The sequence below is a fragment of the Schistocerca americana genome, chromosome 2 (assembly GCF_021461395.2).
Source record: "Schistocerca americana isolate TAMUIC-IGC-003095 chromosome 2, iqSchAmer2.1, whole genome shotgun sequence".
NCBI classification, from domain to species: domain Eukaryota; kingdom Metazoa; phylum Arthropoda; class Insecta; order Orthoptera; family Acrididae; genus Schistocerca; species Schistocerca americana.
This window is the reverse complement of record NC_060120.1, coordinates 506,600,477-506,619,444: the sequence shown is the minus strand read 5'-3', so window position 1 is coordinate 506,619,444 and position 18,968 is coordinate 506,600,477. Positions and strand designations below refer to the sequence as shown.

The 18,968-nt window shown below is 44.2% G+C and overlaps 1 protein-coding gene across 1 annotated transcript in view; it reads left to right on the top strand.

Moving 5' to 3' along the window:
- Window positions 1–680: 680 nt before the first annotated feature.
- LOC124591452 (alpha-amylase 2-like) overlaps window positions 681–18,968 on the top strand; it is a 33,535-nt gene continuing 15,247 nt past the window's right edge. The window contains exons 1-6 of the mRNA XM_047131732.1: window positions 681–889; window positions 8,994–9,145; window positions 14,508–14,673; window positions 17,178–17,293; window positions 17,854–17,981; window positions 18,069–18,191. Of these exons, the coding sequence (XP_046987688.1) occupies window positions 716–889; window positions 8,994–9,145; window positions 14,508–14,673; window positions 17,178–17,293; window positions 17,854–17,981; window positions 18,069–18,191 (859 nt within the window). The 5' untranslated portion in view covers window positions 681–715. The remainder of the gene's footprint in view (window positions 890–8,993; window positions 9,146–14,507; window positions 14,674–17,177; window positions 17,294–17,853; window positions 17,982–18,068; window positions 18,192–18,968) is intronic.

The window sequence follows — 18,968 nt, the reverse complement described above, 5'->3', positions numbered from 1 at the left end:
TGGAAGAAGTGATAGAACGTGTATTGAGGCATCAAGAAATAATTTCCACGGTATTTGAGGGTACCGTAGAGGGTAAAAGCGATATAATATTTCCAAGATTGGTATGTATGAAAGTCGTTGTGTTCAATAGGTATTCTGAGATGGATAGGTTGGTGTAGGAGAGGAATTCACGGCGGGAAGCATGAAGCTAGTCAGAGGACTGATGAAAGAACCACATGACAGTAAACCACATGACATTTCAAAGGTGATGTCCTTTGTATCGAAATTTACATTATGTGCATAGAAAGAACCGGTCAGTGCTTACATCCAGGAGCCAAATGATTCCGTGTCTTTCATTATTAGATAATCAGCTGGGATTACAGTCATAAATTTGTAGTTATCTCGAAGGCCACAGCTTAAATCATACAGAGTAATGGATGCGACCGATGTTCGTGCCTTAGTCAATTCGTCTGCCTGTCAACATGTCACGTAATCTCCAGATCTTCACGCAAGAGCAGGCTTTGTACAAACATAGCCGAAGCTATCGTAATGTATTTATAATCTCTGAAAACTCTTCTCCTGGGTTTTCTCGATACGGTAGACATAACAAGACTATTATCGCCCCTCCACTGTGTACTTTATCAGTTCAATGTGCTTTTATGTTTGCTAATTTGTACTTGTATAAAAGGAGCCACATTCAGTGAGGCGTTGCACTGCTCCCGACAAACTGCCGACAATGCGAGCTACGCTGTGCCTTCTGGCCGCCCTGCTGGGTGCCGCCAGCGCCCAGTGGGACCCCAACGTGGTGGACGGCCGCAGCGCCATGGTCCACCTGTTCGAGTGGAAGTGGTCGGACATCGCTGCCGAGTGCGAGAACTTCCTGGCACCCAAGGGCTACGGCGGCGTACAGGTCAGCTAAAAACATTCAGTCAACTCAGCACTGCGGTTACCTAATAGCCTAATGTCAGCTTGGCATCTGGTGTTAAATCAGACTCCTTTTGGTCCCAGATGCATACAGCAACTGCCCTGAAGTAATGTTTGGCTACTGTCGACGTCGATTTCGTTGGTGTAAAGTCTATTACTAATCTTATTGTCCATAAAACCGAAATCTATACTATTTCACCAAACCCATCAGAACATCTATTATTGGACATTAGAGATGGTAGTAATTTTGGACGCTCCAGTTCACCTAAAAAGCTTTCCGCCCCTTTTCAGTTCGGACTCTGGGCAAGCCACTCCATTTCAGGAATGTAAATGTCCGCAAACCATTGCCTTAAAGGTTGCTGCTTTATAAAAGGCTGCATTGTCACGTTGATGTAAACAATCATCGTCTGCAGATGTTCCTCTACAGTACATAGTGGACTATGCCATATAACGTATTCAAGTTCTTCCATATTTAGCGTCTTCGTAAGAGCAGTAAGAAGACCAAATACTAACCACGAAACTCACTCCCATACTGTAACACCACTGCCTATCTACTTGGCCGTTGCTACTACATATGCTGACAGATAACGTTGTCCGGCCATTTGCCAGGCGCAAATCCTTCCATCGAAAGTCTGAGTCATGACTCCGGATCACTCGTTCCTGTCGTCCGCCGTCAAGCGGCGTCGCTGTTTCCGCCATCTCGAGCACCAAATGGTTCAAAAGGCTCTGAGCACTGTGGAACTTTAACATCTTAGGCCATCAGTCCCCTAGAACTTAGAACTACTTAAACCTAACTAACCTAAGGACATCACGCACATCCTTGTCCGGAGCAGGATTCGAACCTGCGACCGTAGCAGTCCCGCAGTTCCGGACTGAGGTTCCTAGAACCGCACGGCCACCACGTACGGCTTCTCGTGCATCGCTTAGCACTGACTACATAAATGTGCACTTGTCAACAGCCATGTAACTTTATTTTATTTGGAAGGCTACCACTGTCAGCATTTCCTATGCCGTCCTCAGGCCCCATAGCCGGCCAGGGTGGCCGAGCGCTTCTAGGCGCTACAGTCTGGAACCGCGCAACCGCTACTGTCGAAGGTTCGAATCCTGCCTCGGGCATGGATGTGTGTGATGTCCTTAGGTTAGTTAGGTTTAAGTAGTTCTAAGTTCTAGGGGACTGATGACCTCAGAAGATAAGTCCCATTGTGCTCAGACCCATTTGAACCATTTGAATCAGGCCCCATATACGTCTCTCCAAATAAACGAAAATATATAGAGCGATAAATCTCTGGATATCGTGAATTCAATCCTTACACTAGTGCTTCATTCGACGATTTGCTATCAAGTTATCGAAGGGGGTGCTAGAGTTAAGGCTGAATTAACGAGATCCGGCGATATACAGCTCTATATAAAATTTTCGTTTATTTGTAGAGATGTATATGGGGCCTGCAGATAGCATAGTAAAACGCTGAAACTGGTAGATTTCAAAATGAAATAAAATAACATCTTAAATTACACGGCTGTTGGTGAATTTAATTGAGGTTCACAAGTACTTAAACAGTCGATGTCTCCTGTCCACGATGGATCAATAGAGATAGAAATGTGTGGCTTATAAGCAGCTGCCGACCATTTTATTCCATTCTTTAAACTTCCTATGCACATTATGTTTTCCTGCCGGTGTGCTGATAGTACTTTGGAACTCATGAATCATTCCTTCCGTTGAGGTTTTTACTCTGCAGCGGAGTGTGCGCTGATATGAAACTTCCTGGCAGATTAAAACTGTGTGCCGGACCGAAAGTCGCACTCGGGACCTTCGCATTTCGCGGGCAAGTGCTCTACCATCTGAGCTACCCAAGCAAGGCTCACGCCCCGTCCTCACAGCTTTACTTCTGCCAGTACCTCTTCTCCTACCTTCCAAACCTTACAGAATCCCTCCCGCAAACCTTGTAGAACTAGCACTCCTGAAAGAAAAGATATTGCGGAGACATGGCTTCGCCACAGCCTGGAGGATGTTTCCAGAATGAGATTTTCGCTTTGTCATCAGACAATTCATGCATCATCTCATAGACTCCTTCAGTGTACTCTTTCCTCCTACTCCCTCCCTCCTCTGCTTTTAACAGTATAATTCTCATTGCAACCAACTCTCTGCCCTACCTTCCTACTCATAGCGAATCTGACTCCAGTTATATGATTTTATTTTGCTGTTGCTCTATACTCGTCTGCTCAGTATTCCTTGCCTTCTTTCCATTTCACTTCACTGACCCCCCCCCCCCCCCCCCCCCCCCGGCTCTACTATATTTAGTAGACTGGGCCGCAGCATTTCCCGATTCAGATTTTCTAGCTTCCCTACCATGTGCAGGCATCTGATATTCCGCACCTCGACTTGTAGAATATTATCCTTTCGTTGGTTAATCCATCTCTCTCTCATGGTCATCCGACCCTTGTCTGTTCTCTCCTGGAGATTCGGATAGGGAACTAGTCTGGAATCTTTTACCAATGGAGAGATTATTGTGACACTTTTTTAATTACAGGCCACATGTTCTGCGGGTGCGCATTATATGTTTTTAATGCAGTGGCTTCTTACTGTCTTCTTTAGCGTCATTCCGCTGATGATTGGTGATTATTCCTCTCTGTAGGGGCGATTCCACATTGCAAGGCAAGAGAGCGCCCTGGACCTCTTTCCGCTCCTCAGCTCTATTTGACCATTGGAAGAATGAGAGTGACTTCTTATGCTAAAAGTCGTCGGCCGCCATTGCTGTTAATTTTTATTCAAAATTAAAGTAGAATTCACTTATTCCGTCGTTCATTCATCTCTAACGCCAACATTCGATAGTACCTTTTTCGGAGTTAGTTAAGAAACTCGTTTCATTTATCCAAAAAATAAATTCTGATAGAGGACAGTATGAAAGAAAAGATATTGAAAAAATAGCAGTGTGCTCCCTGATGACACTACACCAGTAAAAATATAACATGTATCAAATCTCATCCACCAGTTTTACAGCTTTATTCGATTTTGGCAACCTTGTAGTGTTCAGTGTTAAATTACTTTTCTCAGAGTGCACGAAAGCTCTTCAAAACACTTTTGAAAGCTGGTTTGTAAGACTACACTTAATACAATTCCAATTTTCTCTCTCATTTCACCGTAACATAGCCGGTGCTTGTATTTGTGTTCAATTTCAAAACGGATTACGTATGTCTGTCACAAATGTTTGAGCTAATTACGGACTGAAAGAGACGGACCCATGGGATTTCGTTAATTAGTTTGTATATTAGTCGAACAGAAATTTTTTCTTCGTAATTGCGAATTAGTCTGTTTTTTTTTTTAGCTTGTCCGGAGCATTAACTTCGCTCCAGCAACAAGAGGCTAAATTGTTAACTGAATTTTAAGGATGGAGGAATAAGCCCCGAATTTCACCACGCTCCTTGTTGAGAGTCAGTAGACTTTAACACGGTTTTACGTCAACAGAAAGTATCGTTCTGATATACGAAATTATAGAGTATAACGATTAGCCTTATCCATATTACAGTAGAGAAAAACATGAACATGTTGGAGAATGAAATTACAGCGGGTAAAGAGACAGCTGTGGCACAAAGGTTAAACGTGTGGGGTTGTGACTATTGTTCATTCTTGAAATGAAATGACTGATAAGAGATGAAAATTTCAGAGCACATGATGTATGTAGGTGACGAAACGCCCTATAACTTGTGAAGTATAACGAATCTTTACTATAGCTACCATACAGCAACGTTCACATGTCACGCAGCATGTGAAAGTTGCTGTATTTGGATGGGTTACTCCTGTAACCGAAATATCAGATCTGAAGATGGTTCAAGATGAACCGAAACCGGTCACATGAATAAACATTATGCAATCAAGACGGATTATAAGTAACACTGTAAAATCACTAATTGGGGCTATCCTATCAGACATTATGTCTGTTTTTGGTTCAAATGGCTCTGAGCACTATGGGACTTAACATCTATGGTCATCAGTCCCATAGAACTTAGAACTACTTAAACCTAACTAACCTAAGGACAGCACACAACACCCAGTCATCACGAGGCAGAGAAAATCTCTGACCCCGCCGGGAATCGAACCCGGGAACCCGGGCGTAGGAAGCGAGAACGCTACCGCACGATCACGAGCTGCGGACTGTCTGTTTTTGCAAAAATACCTGTTTTCTTTTACTACTGCAAGGTACTGATAAAGCAGCTACTCAAAATATCTAGTTAGTGATTCTCCAACTCCCAATAATGACTCTGCAAGTAGAGGCTACGTTTGCTTACCTGCAACAGGTACCAGACAAAATTTCTGATTAATAGGCCAAATTTATTTAAATGTTAATTAAACTGATAAAAAGGCGCCACCTCACAGATCATTCGATGATTTAATAAAACACCAATTCATATATTGGATATGCAATAATCAGGATAAATTTCATTGAAACATTGCTAAGTGGAGGTGCAAACTGACTGATTGTAAGGATCCTGGGAGCGGAATGGCGCTGTGAGATGTAATAACAAAGAATTCAGCAATAGTTCACATTTATTTCCTCATTAACAGTAACACACATACAGAAGTTAAAACGCAGTTACTTGGGATGCCAGCGCCTGCATCGACACATAGTACAATATACAGCGCAGTATCTGGACCGACACATATGAGGCTAGACTGCTAAATTACCGGACACTATTTATCAAGATCACACACACACGCACACACACACACACACACACACACACACATGCGTGTGATGTCCTTAGGTTAGTTAGGTTTAAACAGCTCTAAATTCTAGGGGACTGATGACCTCAGATGTTAAGTCCCATAGTGCTCAGAGCCATTTGAACCATTTGAAGGAGTACAGTGAGAGGCGACTCCTGTTTTTGAATCAGTGAAAGTGCTGAAAGCCAGTTCGAGGGCCCTGACGATATGTTTAGGAAACACAAACAGTTTGCGCGGCTCAGTGTTGAAGTGGCACGTAGTAGGAGCACACAACGGTGTTTCCTTCTGGCACTGTATCCCATCATCCTTCATGACAATACACGAAGCTACACGGTGAACCCCGTGTTGGAACTCCTGCGTACTTGGTGTGTGGGAGTTACTCGAACATCCACCGTTTTCACCAGATATGAGTCAGTGCCATTACAACTTGTTCGCCAAAACGAAAGAACCTCTTCGTGGCACATGCTACAACACAAGAGAAGACATCAACTGTGCCACAGAGCAGTGCTTCCAAGACGTCGACCGAGAGAATGCGTTGACGTCGTAGGCGCCTTCCATCTCTTGGTGGAAGTTGACCGACGAGCATGACGATTACATTAAGACCTTGTATTACCCTGAACGTCTGTCAGTAACGTTTAGTATGAACTAAAATCGTGCTGCAACTGCTTTTTATTCGACTCTTGTACACACTCGACTTCCCTGTAGTCTGATTAGCAACCCATAAGATAACACGAGGTACTGCTTCTCCTACAGCCAGCCTAGTATTGCGTGTGTTGAGGCCCATACAAGCCTTCTTCGACGAAAGACGGGTACCACTGATTCCTTGGCCTTTACATTCGGCTGATACGCTACCAGTCAAACATGTTATGAATATCTTCGATCGGAAACTTGCTTGTCACGCTCTTCCAGGAGCGATTGTTAATGCTTTGTGCTGTAACATACATTCTTCGTGTTGGGAATATATTCAGTCCACATTAGATTCCATGCAGTCATATTTAGGTATTTGGTTAGAACCGTGTGTTGATTTGGAACAATACAGAAGTCAGGGGACACGTATACTCTACAATCCTAACCATATCTGTTTTATAATGCACCTCGTTTTTTGATATAAAAATTATTTCACTCACGTTTATTCTTTTTGATAACACAATAATCAGGACGTTAATTTTCATCAAGATCAAGAGCAGTTCACTCAGTAACGAAATTCGAAACTCCGTCGAAAGGTGGTAACAGAGGTGAAGGAGCGATTACTATGGATAAGAAATATGAACATTTCTTATAATATGTAATATAAAACGCCAGTTACAAACACAACACGTGCAACTATAGATTTCTGAGAGTTCAAGGCAGCTGGGACGACCCATGATAACATATAATGCCTCATACTCTTACGTCTGCGGTTAATCGCCCAGGTATAAAACCTCAGCGGTGGCTTACAAGTTCTCCGTCATCTCTAGTATACAAGTTACCTCTTCCGAAAGAAATATTTTTGTTTGCTGGTAGGCCACGCAGCGTCTCAAAGTGACACCCATTGCGACAAGGGGCGTCTTGGTTTGGTGCAGTACAATGTGTAGTACACGCCGTCGAGCCAGGAGCTAAAATAATACGACGTTCTCGTAAGGAGTTCCTACGAGTAGCAACATCGATTAGGAGCTTCGCAATTTGCCTCTGGCATTGTCATATGATGTCTGACATCCTGACACGTTTTGAGCTCCACAACTAAAAGCATAACCTGAACAGTTCTCGTCCGTCACGTCTTCCACTTTCAGTGGCTTTATCTGCGATATTATCAGTAATTTGCTGTCTTTCAGGCTCTATATCGCGGTCATGTAACCGTGTTTCATGTTGTAGAGTGATTTGGCAGGAGACGATTTCCGATGCCAGATGCTATGTCATTTCTGTGTTCATCGTCCAGTTATAAAATGTAAAATGATGTTTCGTTTATGTAACTAATACAGGTTCAGAATTGTTAATACAAACTGAATAAATGAAATAGCAGTATATTGAGTGATGTAGCAACTACGTTTAAAAACGTATCTTCAATGACTGCCTTCACAGTCTCCATGTTCCCTGCTGGAAAGTTCAACAAGGGATACTTTTCTCCATTTCACTTTTTTCTGTCTCCAGTAGAGTAAACTTGTACGTGAATCCAACACATTCCACCCGACAAACTCACTACCCAGTTACATTTATGCGAGAACCTCTCAGAAATCTGAATAACCATATTCCACAACCGCTACGAGACGTGCAGGAAGCGAGTCAATAAGGTTCTGGAAGGTAGCGATGGGGATGTGGCGGCATGCCAATTCCTGTTCCGTGGACAGCTGCGATAGGTTTCTCGGTTGAGGACACATGTCGAGAACAGCCCGATCGAAATTATCCCACAGACTGCGATTGGGTTTAAGTACAGGGAGTCTGGTGGCCAGGGGAACACGCTAAATTGATCCTGGTGCTCTTCAAATCACACACGTACACTGCGAGCTGTGTAACATGTTGTATTGTCCTGCTGGTAGGTGCCGTCGTGACAACTAAAAGCAAACTGCATGTGGTGTGGATATGGCCTCTAGGACAGATGCATTGTCCCTTCCAGAATGATAATACCACCCAGGGAATGTCCTCCGGTCTGGACCCTTCAAACGATTACTGCAGTGTGCTCACTTTCAGGCGTGTCACACCGTATACACCGACGCCCATTGGTTCGAAAGAGCATAAAAGGAGATCTTCTGAAAAGGCCACGTGTCGCCACTCAGTGGTCGTCAAGTTGGTGCATTGGCGTGCAAATTGTAGCGTGAGTCACCGATGAACAGCAATTAGCATGGGTGCAAAAACCAGGCTACTGCAGCGGAGATCCAAACGTAGCGACTTTCACTGAACGGTCCTTTAGGAGACACTGTTGGTACTCCCTTGGTTCATATGAACGGTCAACTCCTCATCAGTTGCACGTATATTCCCCCGTACACATCACCGCAGCCGTCGTTCACCGCAGTCATCTGTGGCCCGTGGTGAACACAGATGTCTCGGCGCCGGCTTTGGATGGCGTCATTTCGCCATGTGCGACATACTTTAGCCAGGGATCTCGCGAACAGTTTATCAAATTAGTAGTTCCGATAATTCTTCTACCCATGGTCCGAAAGCCAATGACCTGTCCCAATTCGACGTCAGACAAATCTCTCGGCTTCTGAATTATATCAAAGACTGCATTTTTTTCCATACCACTCCGGCACTCTTTATATACTCTCCATTTCCAGTCTGGGATTGCACGTTGACGTCGAACTTAGGATGCAGTCACACTAATGTGACAGCGTATTTATAACAAATCAGGTAAATTAACTGACTCCGATTAATAAGCCCACAATGTGCCATGTTTCAGGTGTCCCCACCGAACGAATACCTGGCCATCACCACCAGCAACAGACCGTGGTGGGAGCGCTACCAGCCGGTCTCCTACAAGATCATCAGTCGCTCTGGAGACGAAGCCGCCTTCACCGACATGGTGAACCGCTGCAACAACGTAGGAGTACGGTACGTCCCACACCGTCAACTTTGCAGCTCTTTCTTCTCACAGAGAACCAATTATTAGCTTCTTGCAGACAAACAGGATGTTTCACATTAATCTAGTTTCATTCAAATTACCACGCAGGTCTAAATCATGGCACACGTTTAGAAGTCAGTGATAATACTGTCACACATCTGGCTTGAAATACAGCTGGAAATATGTTAGATTCTTTGATCGAGATACGTTTCTAATTCTTTACTTGTCTAATCAATAGGGACGTTGCCACAAACGGATATCGACCGCAGTACGCTAGGAGAGAGGGTATTGTTGGTGGAATTCTCCCGCCATTACCGTTCAACGATTTTTGGAAATTGTGAAAATCTAATATCAGGATGTCCAACCCATTACTTGGACGGGCCTGAGCTACGATGAATCCTGATGAATTTCAGCGTGCTGCATTGCCTGACCAAAATCGATTTGCAGGAAGTATCAGTGGTATGGCCAACATTGTAATACTTCACGTAAATATCAAAATGATGTCCAGATGAACCACCCATGACGCACGTGTTTACGTGTATTCGCTACAGCTGGTCAGACGATTGTGGAACCTCTGCGGCTGAGGGCGAGCAGTTGTTTTGAGCACTATTATCTTACTGCTATCACAATTAAAGGGTCATTTTTTCCAAACCTCTCAACTGTCTCCCATTGCATCGCGTGACTTTGGAATTCAACTCACAGCTGTCTATGACCTCTCTCTGTATGTTGCAAAAGAGTGGCGCCCTACGACGTCCCCCTGAGGCTCGGCGACGCTTCAGACAAGAAGGTGTCGGCACACGCAAAAACAGGCCTCAGTTCAGAAGTGCGTGTGAGTTATGAGGTGACCTAATCATATCACATTAGCACCAAATTTCACCATAACTCTGCCGAGCGACTCCGTGGCGCACCCCTTGTTCCCGAATTTAACGCCTTGTTTTGACGCCTCTGCGCTGGAAATCTAAACGGCAACGCCCAGCGGTGAATTCAAGCGGTTTCCAAACAGGTGGTCGAGAATAACGTTTTTGACACAGCGCCGTTAAGTGTTAACACGAAAGGTCACTCATTACGAGGCGCCTGTGCGACAGACAATCCTTTCGACACCCCAATGATGTAGCATGTTGCAAGCAGGCGATAGTTCAGCGGCTCTTAACGGAGTACGTAATGGAAGTTCAAAGAAGAGCAGCACGTTTTGTACAATTGCGAGATAGGGGAGGGAGTGTCACTGGCATGTTACAGGATTTGGGTTGGACACCATTAAAATAAAGGCGTTTCTCGTTGCGGCTTAATCTTGTCACGAAATTTCAATCACCAACTTTCTCCCCCGATCGTGAAAACATTTTGTTGACGGTGACCTTCGTAGGGAGAAACGATCATCATAACAAAATAATTGAAATAAGAGCTCACACGAAAGGATATAGGTTTTCGTTTTTTCCGCGCGCTGTTCGAGAGCGGAATAATAGAGAATTACTGTGAACGTGGTTCGATAAACCATCTGCCGCGGACTTGAATGTGCTTTGCAGGGTATGCATGTAGATGTAGACTTCGCCACTCCCAAGAGGACCGTCAGACCTGTCAATCACAGATTTTGATGGGTCTTAGGTACGTTGTAAAGAGATCTGTCCTCATTACCTGGCTAGCGGCTTTTCATGCGACAGCTCCTAGTTTCCGATATAATCGATTTTGAAGTTTTATGCGTTCCTTTTATATCAGTTACGTCAATCATGTTTAGATAGCTAATGAAGCGCAAGGGCTAAGGTTTACAGCTGCTACGCTGGGAGTTTGTGTTCAGTCCCTGCCAATATTCCTTTTCTTCGATATATAGGAAGAGAATATCTTTTAACAGTTACAGAAAATTATTCAAAATTACTAATTTCCGCCGTGATAATTTCATTAATATTAATTTGAGTTAAAATTTCAAATACCTAGACAGCTCCAAGGAGTTTGCAACGATGGACGAAGTACTAGAAGCTGCAGAAGGATTCCATATGCAGACTAAAATTCTCAGCCCCAATTTTGTCCTCGGTTATATAATTAATATCTAACAAATTAGCTGCCGGCACCAATCGACATATAACAGATGCTTTGCGGAACAAACAGTGAAAACCTATCTGCGTAAGATTAGATATTTATTCACAGGACAGTATACTAAACTGCGCCAAGAAAGATACTCCGTTACGTTTTCTTACGTATTCAAGAACCATCTGGGATATTTGATCAGGTTATCCAAGAAAGAGTTGACGATTTGACTCACAAATTTTAAACTGTAATTGTGGTCTGCACGAAATCAGGGAAGTTTACGAAGGTGCTGTATCAAGGGTTTTTAAAATCTGTTATTCTTCACATTATTGATGCGCTGGAGAGGGGGGGGGGGTGCAGACTGATCAGACGTTTTACGATCAAATATTTGTAGGCGAGAGAGAAGCATGGACTTGTGCCGCAAAAATTCTCTCACCCAAATTTACTCCATTTTGCCGACCCAGTCATGTTAGCTTTTACAGGCGGATTAAAAGGTTCACGAAAAAATTTCGAAATACTTCCGAGTGGCTAAAGACTAATACAATAGGGAAATCACTTCGTGCGTAGATTCCATAGAAATAAACTCTTCAATACTGTGTCCTGCTTTGACATAAATGATCAGATATGAGTGGTTCGCACCTAATTTTTGATCGAAGAAAGGACAATCATTCTGAAGCCAAACAAGCTGTGTTTTCCAGTATCGCTTCTGTAAAATGTGTGTACCTGCAAGGCAGCAGCTTTTATTAAATATGCGTGGTGCTTTAAGAATTTGTGTTTAAGTTGCATCTACGACAAATACTATCCAGAATTCTATTCTAGCACGGCAAGTGCTGCAGGCGGTAGCATGTAAGACTATTCTGTAATTTATTCCATAACATGCGGAATACACATTTGAAGTAAGTTTTTCTGTAATGATTGCTTTATTGATTAAATAACTATGGTGAAAGTTACTATTTTAAAATAATTTTACATGAGATGTACTATTTGATGACATCTTGCACGAAGCAAGAGGAAAAAGAAAAAGTGGTACAAAGGCTGGGTTGCAATCTATACCGCAAATATGGTGGCTGTGAAGTTTAGCCGCAGCCCTAGGCTCGTTCGTGCAAACGTTCCTCAGTGTTACAGGTGTGGAGGCTACGCATAACATTTAAACATCTACACTCCTGGAAATGGAAAAAAGAACACATTGACACCGGTGTGTCAGACCCACCATACTTGCTCCGGACACTGCGAGAGGGCTGTACAAGCAATGATCACACGCACGGCACAGCGGACACACCAGGAACCGCGGTGTTGGCCGTCGAATGGCGCTAGCTGCGCAGCATTTGTGCACCGCCGCCGTCAGTGTCAGCCAGTTTGCCGTGGCATACGGAGCTCCATCGCAGTCTTTAACACTGGTAGCATGCCGCGACAGCGTGGACGTGAACCGTATGTGCAGTTGACGGACTTTGAGCGAGGGCGTATAGTGGGCATGCGGGAGGCCGGGTGGACGTACCGCCGAATTGCTCAACACGTGGGGCGTGAGGTCTCCACAGAACATCGATGTTGTCGCCAGTGGTCGGCGGAAGGTGCACGTGCCCGTCGACCTGGGACCAGACCGCAGCGACGCACGGATGCACGCCAAGACCGTAGGATCCTACGCAGTGCCGTAGGGGACCGCACCGCCACTTCCCAGCAAATTAGGGACACTGTTGCTCCTGGGGTATCGGCGAGGACCATTCGCAACCGTCTCCATGAAGCTGGGCTACGGTCCCGCACACCGTTAGGCCGTCTTTCGCTCACGCCCCAACATCGTGCAGCCCGCCTCCAGTGGTGTCGCGACAGGCGTGAATGGAGGGACGAATGGAGACGTGTCGTCTTCAGCGATGAGAGTCGCTTCTGCCTTGGTGCCAATGATGGTCGTATGCGTGTTTGGCGCCGTGCAGGTGAGCGCCACAATCAGGAATGCATACGACCGAGGCACACAGGGCCAGCACCCGGCATCGTGGTGTGGGGAGCGATCTCCTACACTGGCCGTACACCACTGGTGATCGTCGAGGGGACACTGAATAGTGCACGGTACATCCAAACCGTCATCGAACCCATCGTTCTACCATTCCTAGACCGGCAAGGGAACTTGCTGTTCCAACAGGACAATGCACGTCCGCATGTATCCCGTGCCACCCAACGTGCTCTACAAGGTGTAAGTCAACTACCCTGGCCAGCAAGATCTCCGGATCTGTCCCCCATTGAGCATGTTTGGGACTGGATGAAGCGTCGTCTCACGCGGTCTGCACGTCCAGCACGAACGCTGGTCCAACTGAGGCGCCAGGTGGAAATGGCATGGCAAGCCGTTCCACAGGACTACATCCAGCATCTCTGCGATCGTCTCCATGGGAGAATAGCAGCCTGCATTGCTGCGAAAGGTGGATATACACTGTACTAGTGCCGACATTGTGCATGCTCTGTTGCCTGTGTCTATGTGCCTGTGGTTCTGTCAGTGTGATCATGTGATGTATCTGACCCCAGGAATGTGTCAATAAAGTTTCCCCTTCCTGGGACAATGAATTCACGGTGTTCTTATTTCAATTTCCAGGAGTGTATTTTCGCGGAAACTAGGGGTCGTCGTGTGAAAAGTCACTAGCACTGCACTGAGAACTGTAATTTTCGACCGCTAAATGTGTGGGAATCAATGAAACTGGGGTAGTGATAGTTTCATTGATGCGCATTATGCCACACGTAAGGTCTTTTCGTGTCCATTCTCAGTGGCGGTAATTCTGAAATGTCTTTCTCTGCCATACAACTAAATGGTTTCGAAAGAAGAAGTAGTTTCAATTTTATGTGACACTTATTGCTGAGGAAGTTATATACAACAAGAATGCACACATGAAGCTATCAGAATCAAGGATGTCAAAAAATGGTTTTAAGTGCATTAAGTTGATAATTGAGTTAATATCCATTTGGTACGTAATGCAAGCCAATCTCAAAGAAAGAAGGGAAAATGTTATTTCGTATATCCAATTTATAGACAGTGCACTGAGTGTGAGTCTTTCAAATTAATTAAAGAAATTAATATGTTTGTACGGCTTTGATGTACCATTTGCGTTTTCTGATCACAACGGGAAATACATAAGTTATTCAGTACAGTCCGAAAGAAAGCCAGCATCATCAGAGCGTGTTCTTTTGCGGCAACTATTATGATTAGTTGTCCTTATACTACTTGTACTACTTTAGGCAGAAACTCATTAAAATTTTTTACAGTTATGGTCATTACATTAATTGCTTTCGTGATTATTTGTGCATTGCTGTAAAAGAGTCTGTATAGTGAACTCACGATCACGTTCTTTTGATTTGCAGCATCTACGTGGACGCTGTGATCAACCACATGAGCGCCACGCAGGGCGGTCTGAGCGGCGTCGGGGGCAGCAACCCCACGGCCTACAACTACCCAGACGTTCCGTACGGACAGAACGACTTCCACTATCCACCCTGCAGCATTACCAACTACAACGACGCCACCAACGTATGATTACACGAGTTTTCTCTTATTTAAATATCTTATCTACAAGGAGTAATTGTGTTACGTTTATTCACTCAACTTCTCCCTCTTTTGTTAAGATACATATGATATGTGCTATGATTGCCGTACAAATCCATTTTTTATCCTAACATGAGAATACAGTTCCACGGTCTATTGCCTTCAGTCCAAAATTTACATTTGAATCCCGATAGGGAAGACATAAGCACTCCATTCTCTAAGCTGCTCGCCGCTCTCAAGACTCGTAAATAATTAGAGTCTCTGGCCGAAGCGCTGAAAAATTCAATTTGGATTCGAGCTACTACTAATATTTTAAAGTAATTGTTTTTCGGGCCGGCCGAAGTGGCCGTGCGGTTAAAGGCGCTGCAGTCTGGAACCGCAAGACCGCTACGGTCGCAGGTTCGAATCCTGCCTCGGGCATGGATGTTTGTGATGTCCTTAGGTTAGTTAGGTTTAACTAGTTCTAAGTTCTAGGGGACTAATAACCTGAGCAGTTGAGTCCCATAGTGCTCAGAGCCATTGGACCTATGACAAATACAGTTCTCTTGACTTGTCGTAGTATTACAAACGGAGACTTTGATTGACATAACATGAAAAAGATGACGACAAATAATTTAATACTGAGATAAGTACATGCGGTAATACACAAACAGGAAAAAGTTTTGCATCACCTCGGTTTCGAGAGTTCCGGGACCTGTACAGAAAATTGGAATACAGGTCAACATAAATATCATTGCCAACCTTTTTATTGCTAATGAATACCACACATTGCATGTTGTACCACCATACAGGGAGACCTTCAGAGGCGGTGGTCCGGATTGCTGTACACATCGGTACCTCTAATACTCAGTAGCACGTCCTCTTGCATTGATGCATGTCTGTATTCGTCGTGGCATACTATCCACCAGCTTATCAAGACTCTATTGGCCCTGAGTGTCCCACTCCTCAATGACGATTCGGCGTAGATCCCTCAGAGTGGTTGGTAGTTCACGTCGCCCATAAGGAGTCCTCTTCAGTCTGCCCCAGGCAAAATCAATAGGGTTAATGTCTGGAGAACATGCTGGCTACTCTAGTCGAGCGATGTCGCTATCCTGAAGGAATTTATTTACAAGATGCGCTCGATGGGAGAGCGAACTGTCGTCCAGAAAGACGAATACCTCGACAATATGCTGCCGATAGTGTTGCACCATCGGTCGCAGGATGGCATTCACGTATCGGTCAGCCATTACGGTGCCTTCCATGACCACCAGTGGTGTACATCGATCCCAAATAATGCCACCCCAAAACATCAGTGAACGTCCACCTTGCTGCACTCGCTGAACACTGTGTCTAAGGCGTTCAGCCTGACCGGGTTGTTTCCAAACACGTCTCCAACGATTTTCTGGTCGAAGGCAAATGCGACACTCATCGGTGAAGCGAAAGTGATGCCAATTCTTAGCTGTCCATTCGGCATGCTGTTGGACCCATCTGTATCGCGCTGCATGGTGTCGTGGTTGCAAAGAAGGACTTCGCCATGGACGTCGGGAGAGAAGTTGCGCATCACGAAGCCTATTAAGTCGTAACACGACGATCTGTGGCTGCACGAAAAGCGTTATTCAACATGTTGGCGTTGTTGTCAGGGTTCCTCCGAGCCATAATCCGTAGGTATCCATCATCCATTGCAGTAGTGTAGCAGCCCTTGGGAGGCCTGAACGAGGCATGTCATTGACTGTTCCTGTCTCTCTATATCTCCTCCATGTCCGAACGACATAGCTTTGGTTCACTCCGAGACGCCTGGACAATTCCCTTGTTGAGGGCCCTTCCTGGTGCAAAGTACCATTGCGGACGCGATCGAACCGCGGTATTGACCGTCTAGGCATGATTGAATTACAGGCAACATGAGCCGTGTACCGTGGTGGAATGACTGGCGGACCCCCTCCCTCTAATAGGCGCTATGCAGTCATGGATGATTACATGTTTCGGCGGGTTTAGTGACATCTCTGAACAGTCAATGGGACTATGTCTGTAATACAATGTCCTCAGTCAACGCCTATCTTCAAGAGTTCTGGGAACCGGGGTGGTGCAAAACTTTTTTTTGATGTATATATTTCGAGCATTGAGCTTGATGGGTTTGTAGATAGTAGTCATTGGGAATACGTTTGGCTGCAAGTTGAGAAATACTAGTTACTATCAGTGCTACACTTCCCTTCCTTCACCCTTCACTAAGCTGCAGCGAAATCGCACTTATTCGGTACAGCGCAAGGATATCGTACAATGTAATCTTCAACATACAAGTCGTTTTGTTACAGCAAGAACGTTCTTCAGCAACAACAGTTTCTACAAAATGTCTTTTGAAAATATTCCTTCCCTCAATATGAAAGATAAGAGAGAGAGAGAGAGAGAGAGAGAGAGAGAGAGAGAGAGAGAGAAATTTTCCAAACTCAGTGACAATACAGTATTGAAGGAATGGAAACATAATAGCAAATAAGTTTCATTTAAATCTTTTGCAGGTTCGCAATTGTGAACTGTCTGGACTTCAGGATCTGAATGATGGGTCAGAATACGTACGTGGGAAGATTGCGGACTACATGAACAGCCTGATAAATATTGGCGTCGCTGGTTTTAGGTAATTTAAAAACTGACATAGCTCAAGAAATTTTCTACGTGATTCTATTCGAAATTCCGGCTGCTGTAGCTTACTAGAATATTTCCAAGTTCCACTAACAACGATATAATGTAGATATCTATGTACGAAGATGCTCACCAAAAAATTATATTTTTGTCGTCCTGATTATAGCAGAAAGAACAAAAAATGTTCGTTCAAATGGAAGACAATTCAGTTTCAGAGCCCACAGTTCAGCGAACGAGTTACGAAAAACTAGAAAATGTTATATTTTTTTCTATAATCATATTACGTTTTTTCTACTGTTCCGTTTAACCATCTCCTGTCACTAACTTAGAACTTCATTACTTTCTAATGCTCAATAGATTTTCCCGTAAGAATATATTACATCTGAAAAACCAGTAGTGGAGTGCCACGTCAAATATTTTGAATGCGTAGTTGTTATATTACAACCGAAGAAATCAGTTTCGCGGTTGGATTTTACTTCTTTAATGGTACGTGAAATATCTACTCGCTCTGGTTACACGTAGTTGTTCAATAAAATATTTGTTACTCCCTTGCAGGATTGATGCAGCGAAGCACATGTGGCCGGACAACCTCGCATTGATCTATGGCGCTTTGAACGATCTCAACAGCAACTACTTTGGTAGCGGCAAGAGGCCACTCATCTTCCAGGAAGTTATTGACCCAGGTGGGTAGATAAGCGTTATTTAAGGCTTTTTTCCTCGGTTTAGCAAAGTGTAATGTTTCGATACTTATCAGTACTCTTACTTTCTAGGAACCGAAGCTGTGAAGAAAACTGAATATATCGGCATGGGAAGAGTGTGTGAATTTACGTATGGATCGTCGCTCTCAAACTGCTTTAGGAGGAACAACCAAATGAAGTGGCTTGTCAACTTTGGTAATTAAGAAAGCGCTAAAATCTCAGTTGTTCAGCAGTTTTTATTAGAACTTCGTAACTTTCGTCTCTGAGAAAGAAACGCGTCCAGACAGTTGAAGATCAATCATTGAAATTTTCTCCTAGTTAGTAAGCGTTTTATCTAAATTAGGTGCAAGTCTTGGGTTAAAAAAAAAAAAAAAGGCTCTGAGCACTAGGGGACTTAACTGCTGAGGTCATCAGTCACCTAGAACTTAGAACTACTGAAACCTAACTAACCTAAGGACGTCACACAAATCCATGGCCGAGGCAGGATTCGAACCTGCGACCGTAGCGGCCGCGCGGTTCCAGAGTGTAGCGCCTTGAACCGCTCAGTCACTCCAGCCGGCAAAATCAGTATATTACCGAAAAATAATTTCATCAGTGTGAAAAACACTAAATGAGCTACCATGACGCTGTGAGATACTGAGTTTGATAGTTGGGTGCAGTGAGGCTGAGTAAAAAGACACATTTTAGCATTTTTGAAACTGTTTTTACCCACTGAGCACAAATCTGGAATAGCGTAAAACTTAAGTTTTACAAAAAGGGAGGATGCCAGTTTCATGTCACGCAGAAACGATGCAGGAGTGGTTGGAGTCAGGAAAACAAATATATTTATACTGAGTGCTCTGGATTATAGCGTTAAGCTACCTGACGGCCCAGCATAAAGGTCATGTTAACCTGCCATATAACGTAGTACGGTGATATTACGAGAAAAGTAGCTCGTCTCGATTAGGCACTGAGCAACATTTATTTCGTATT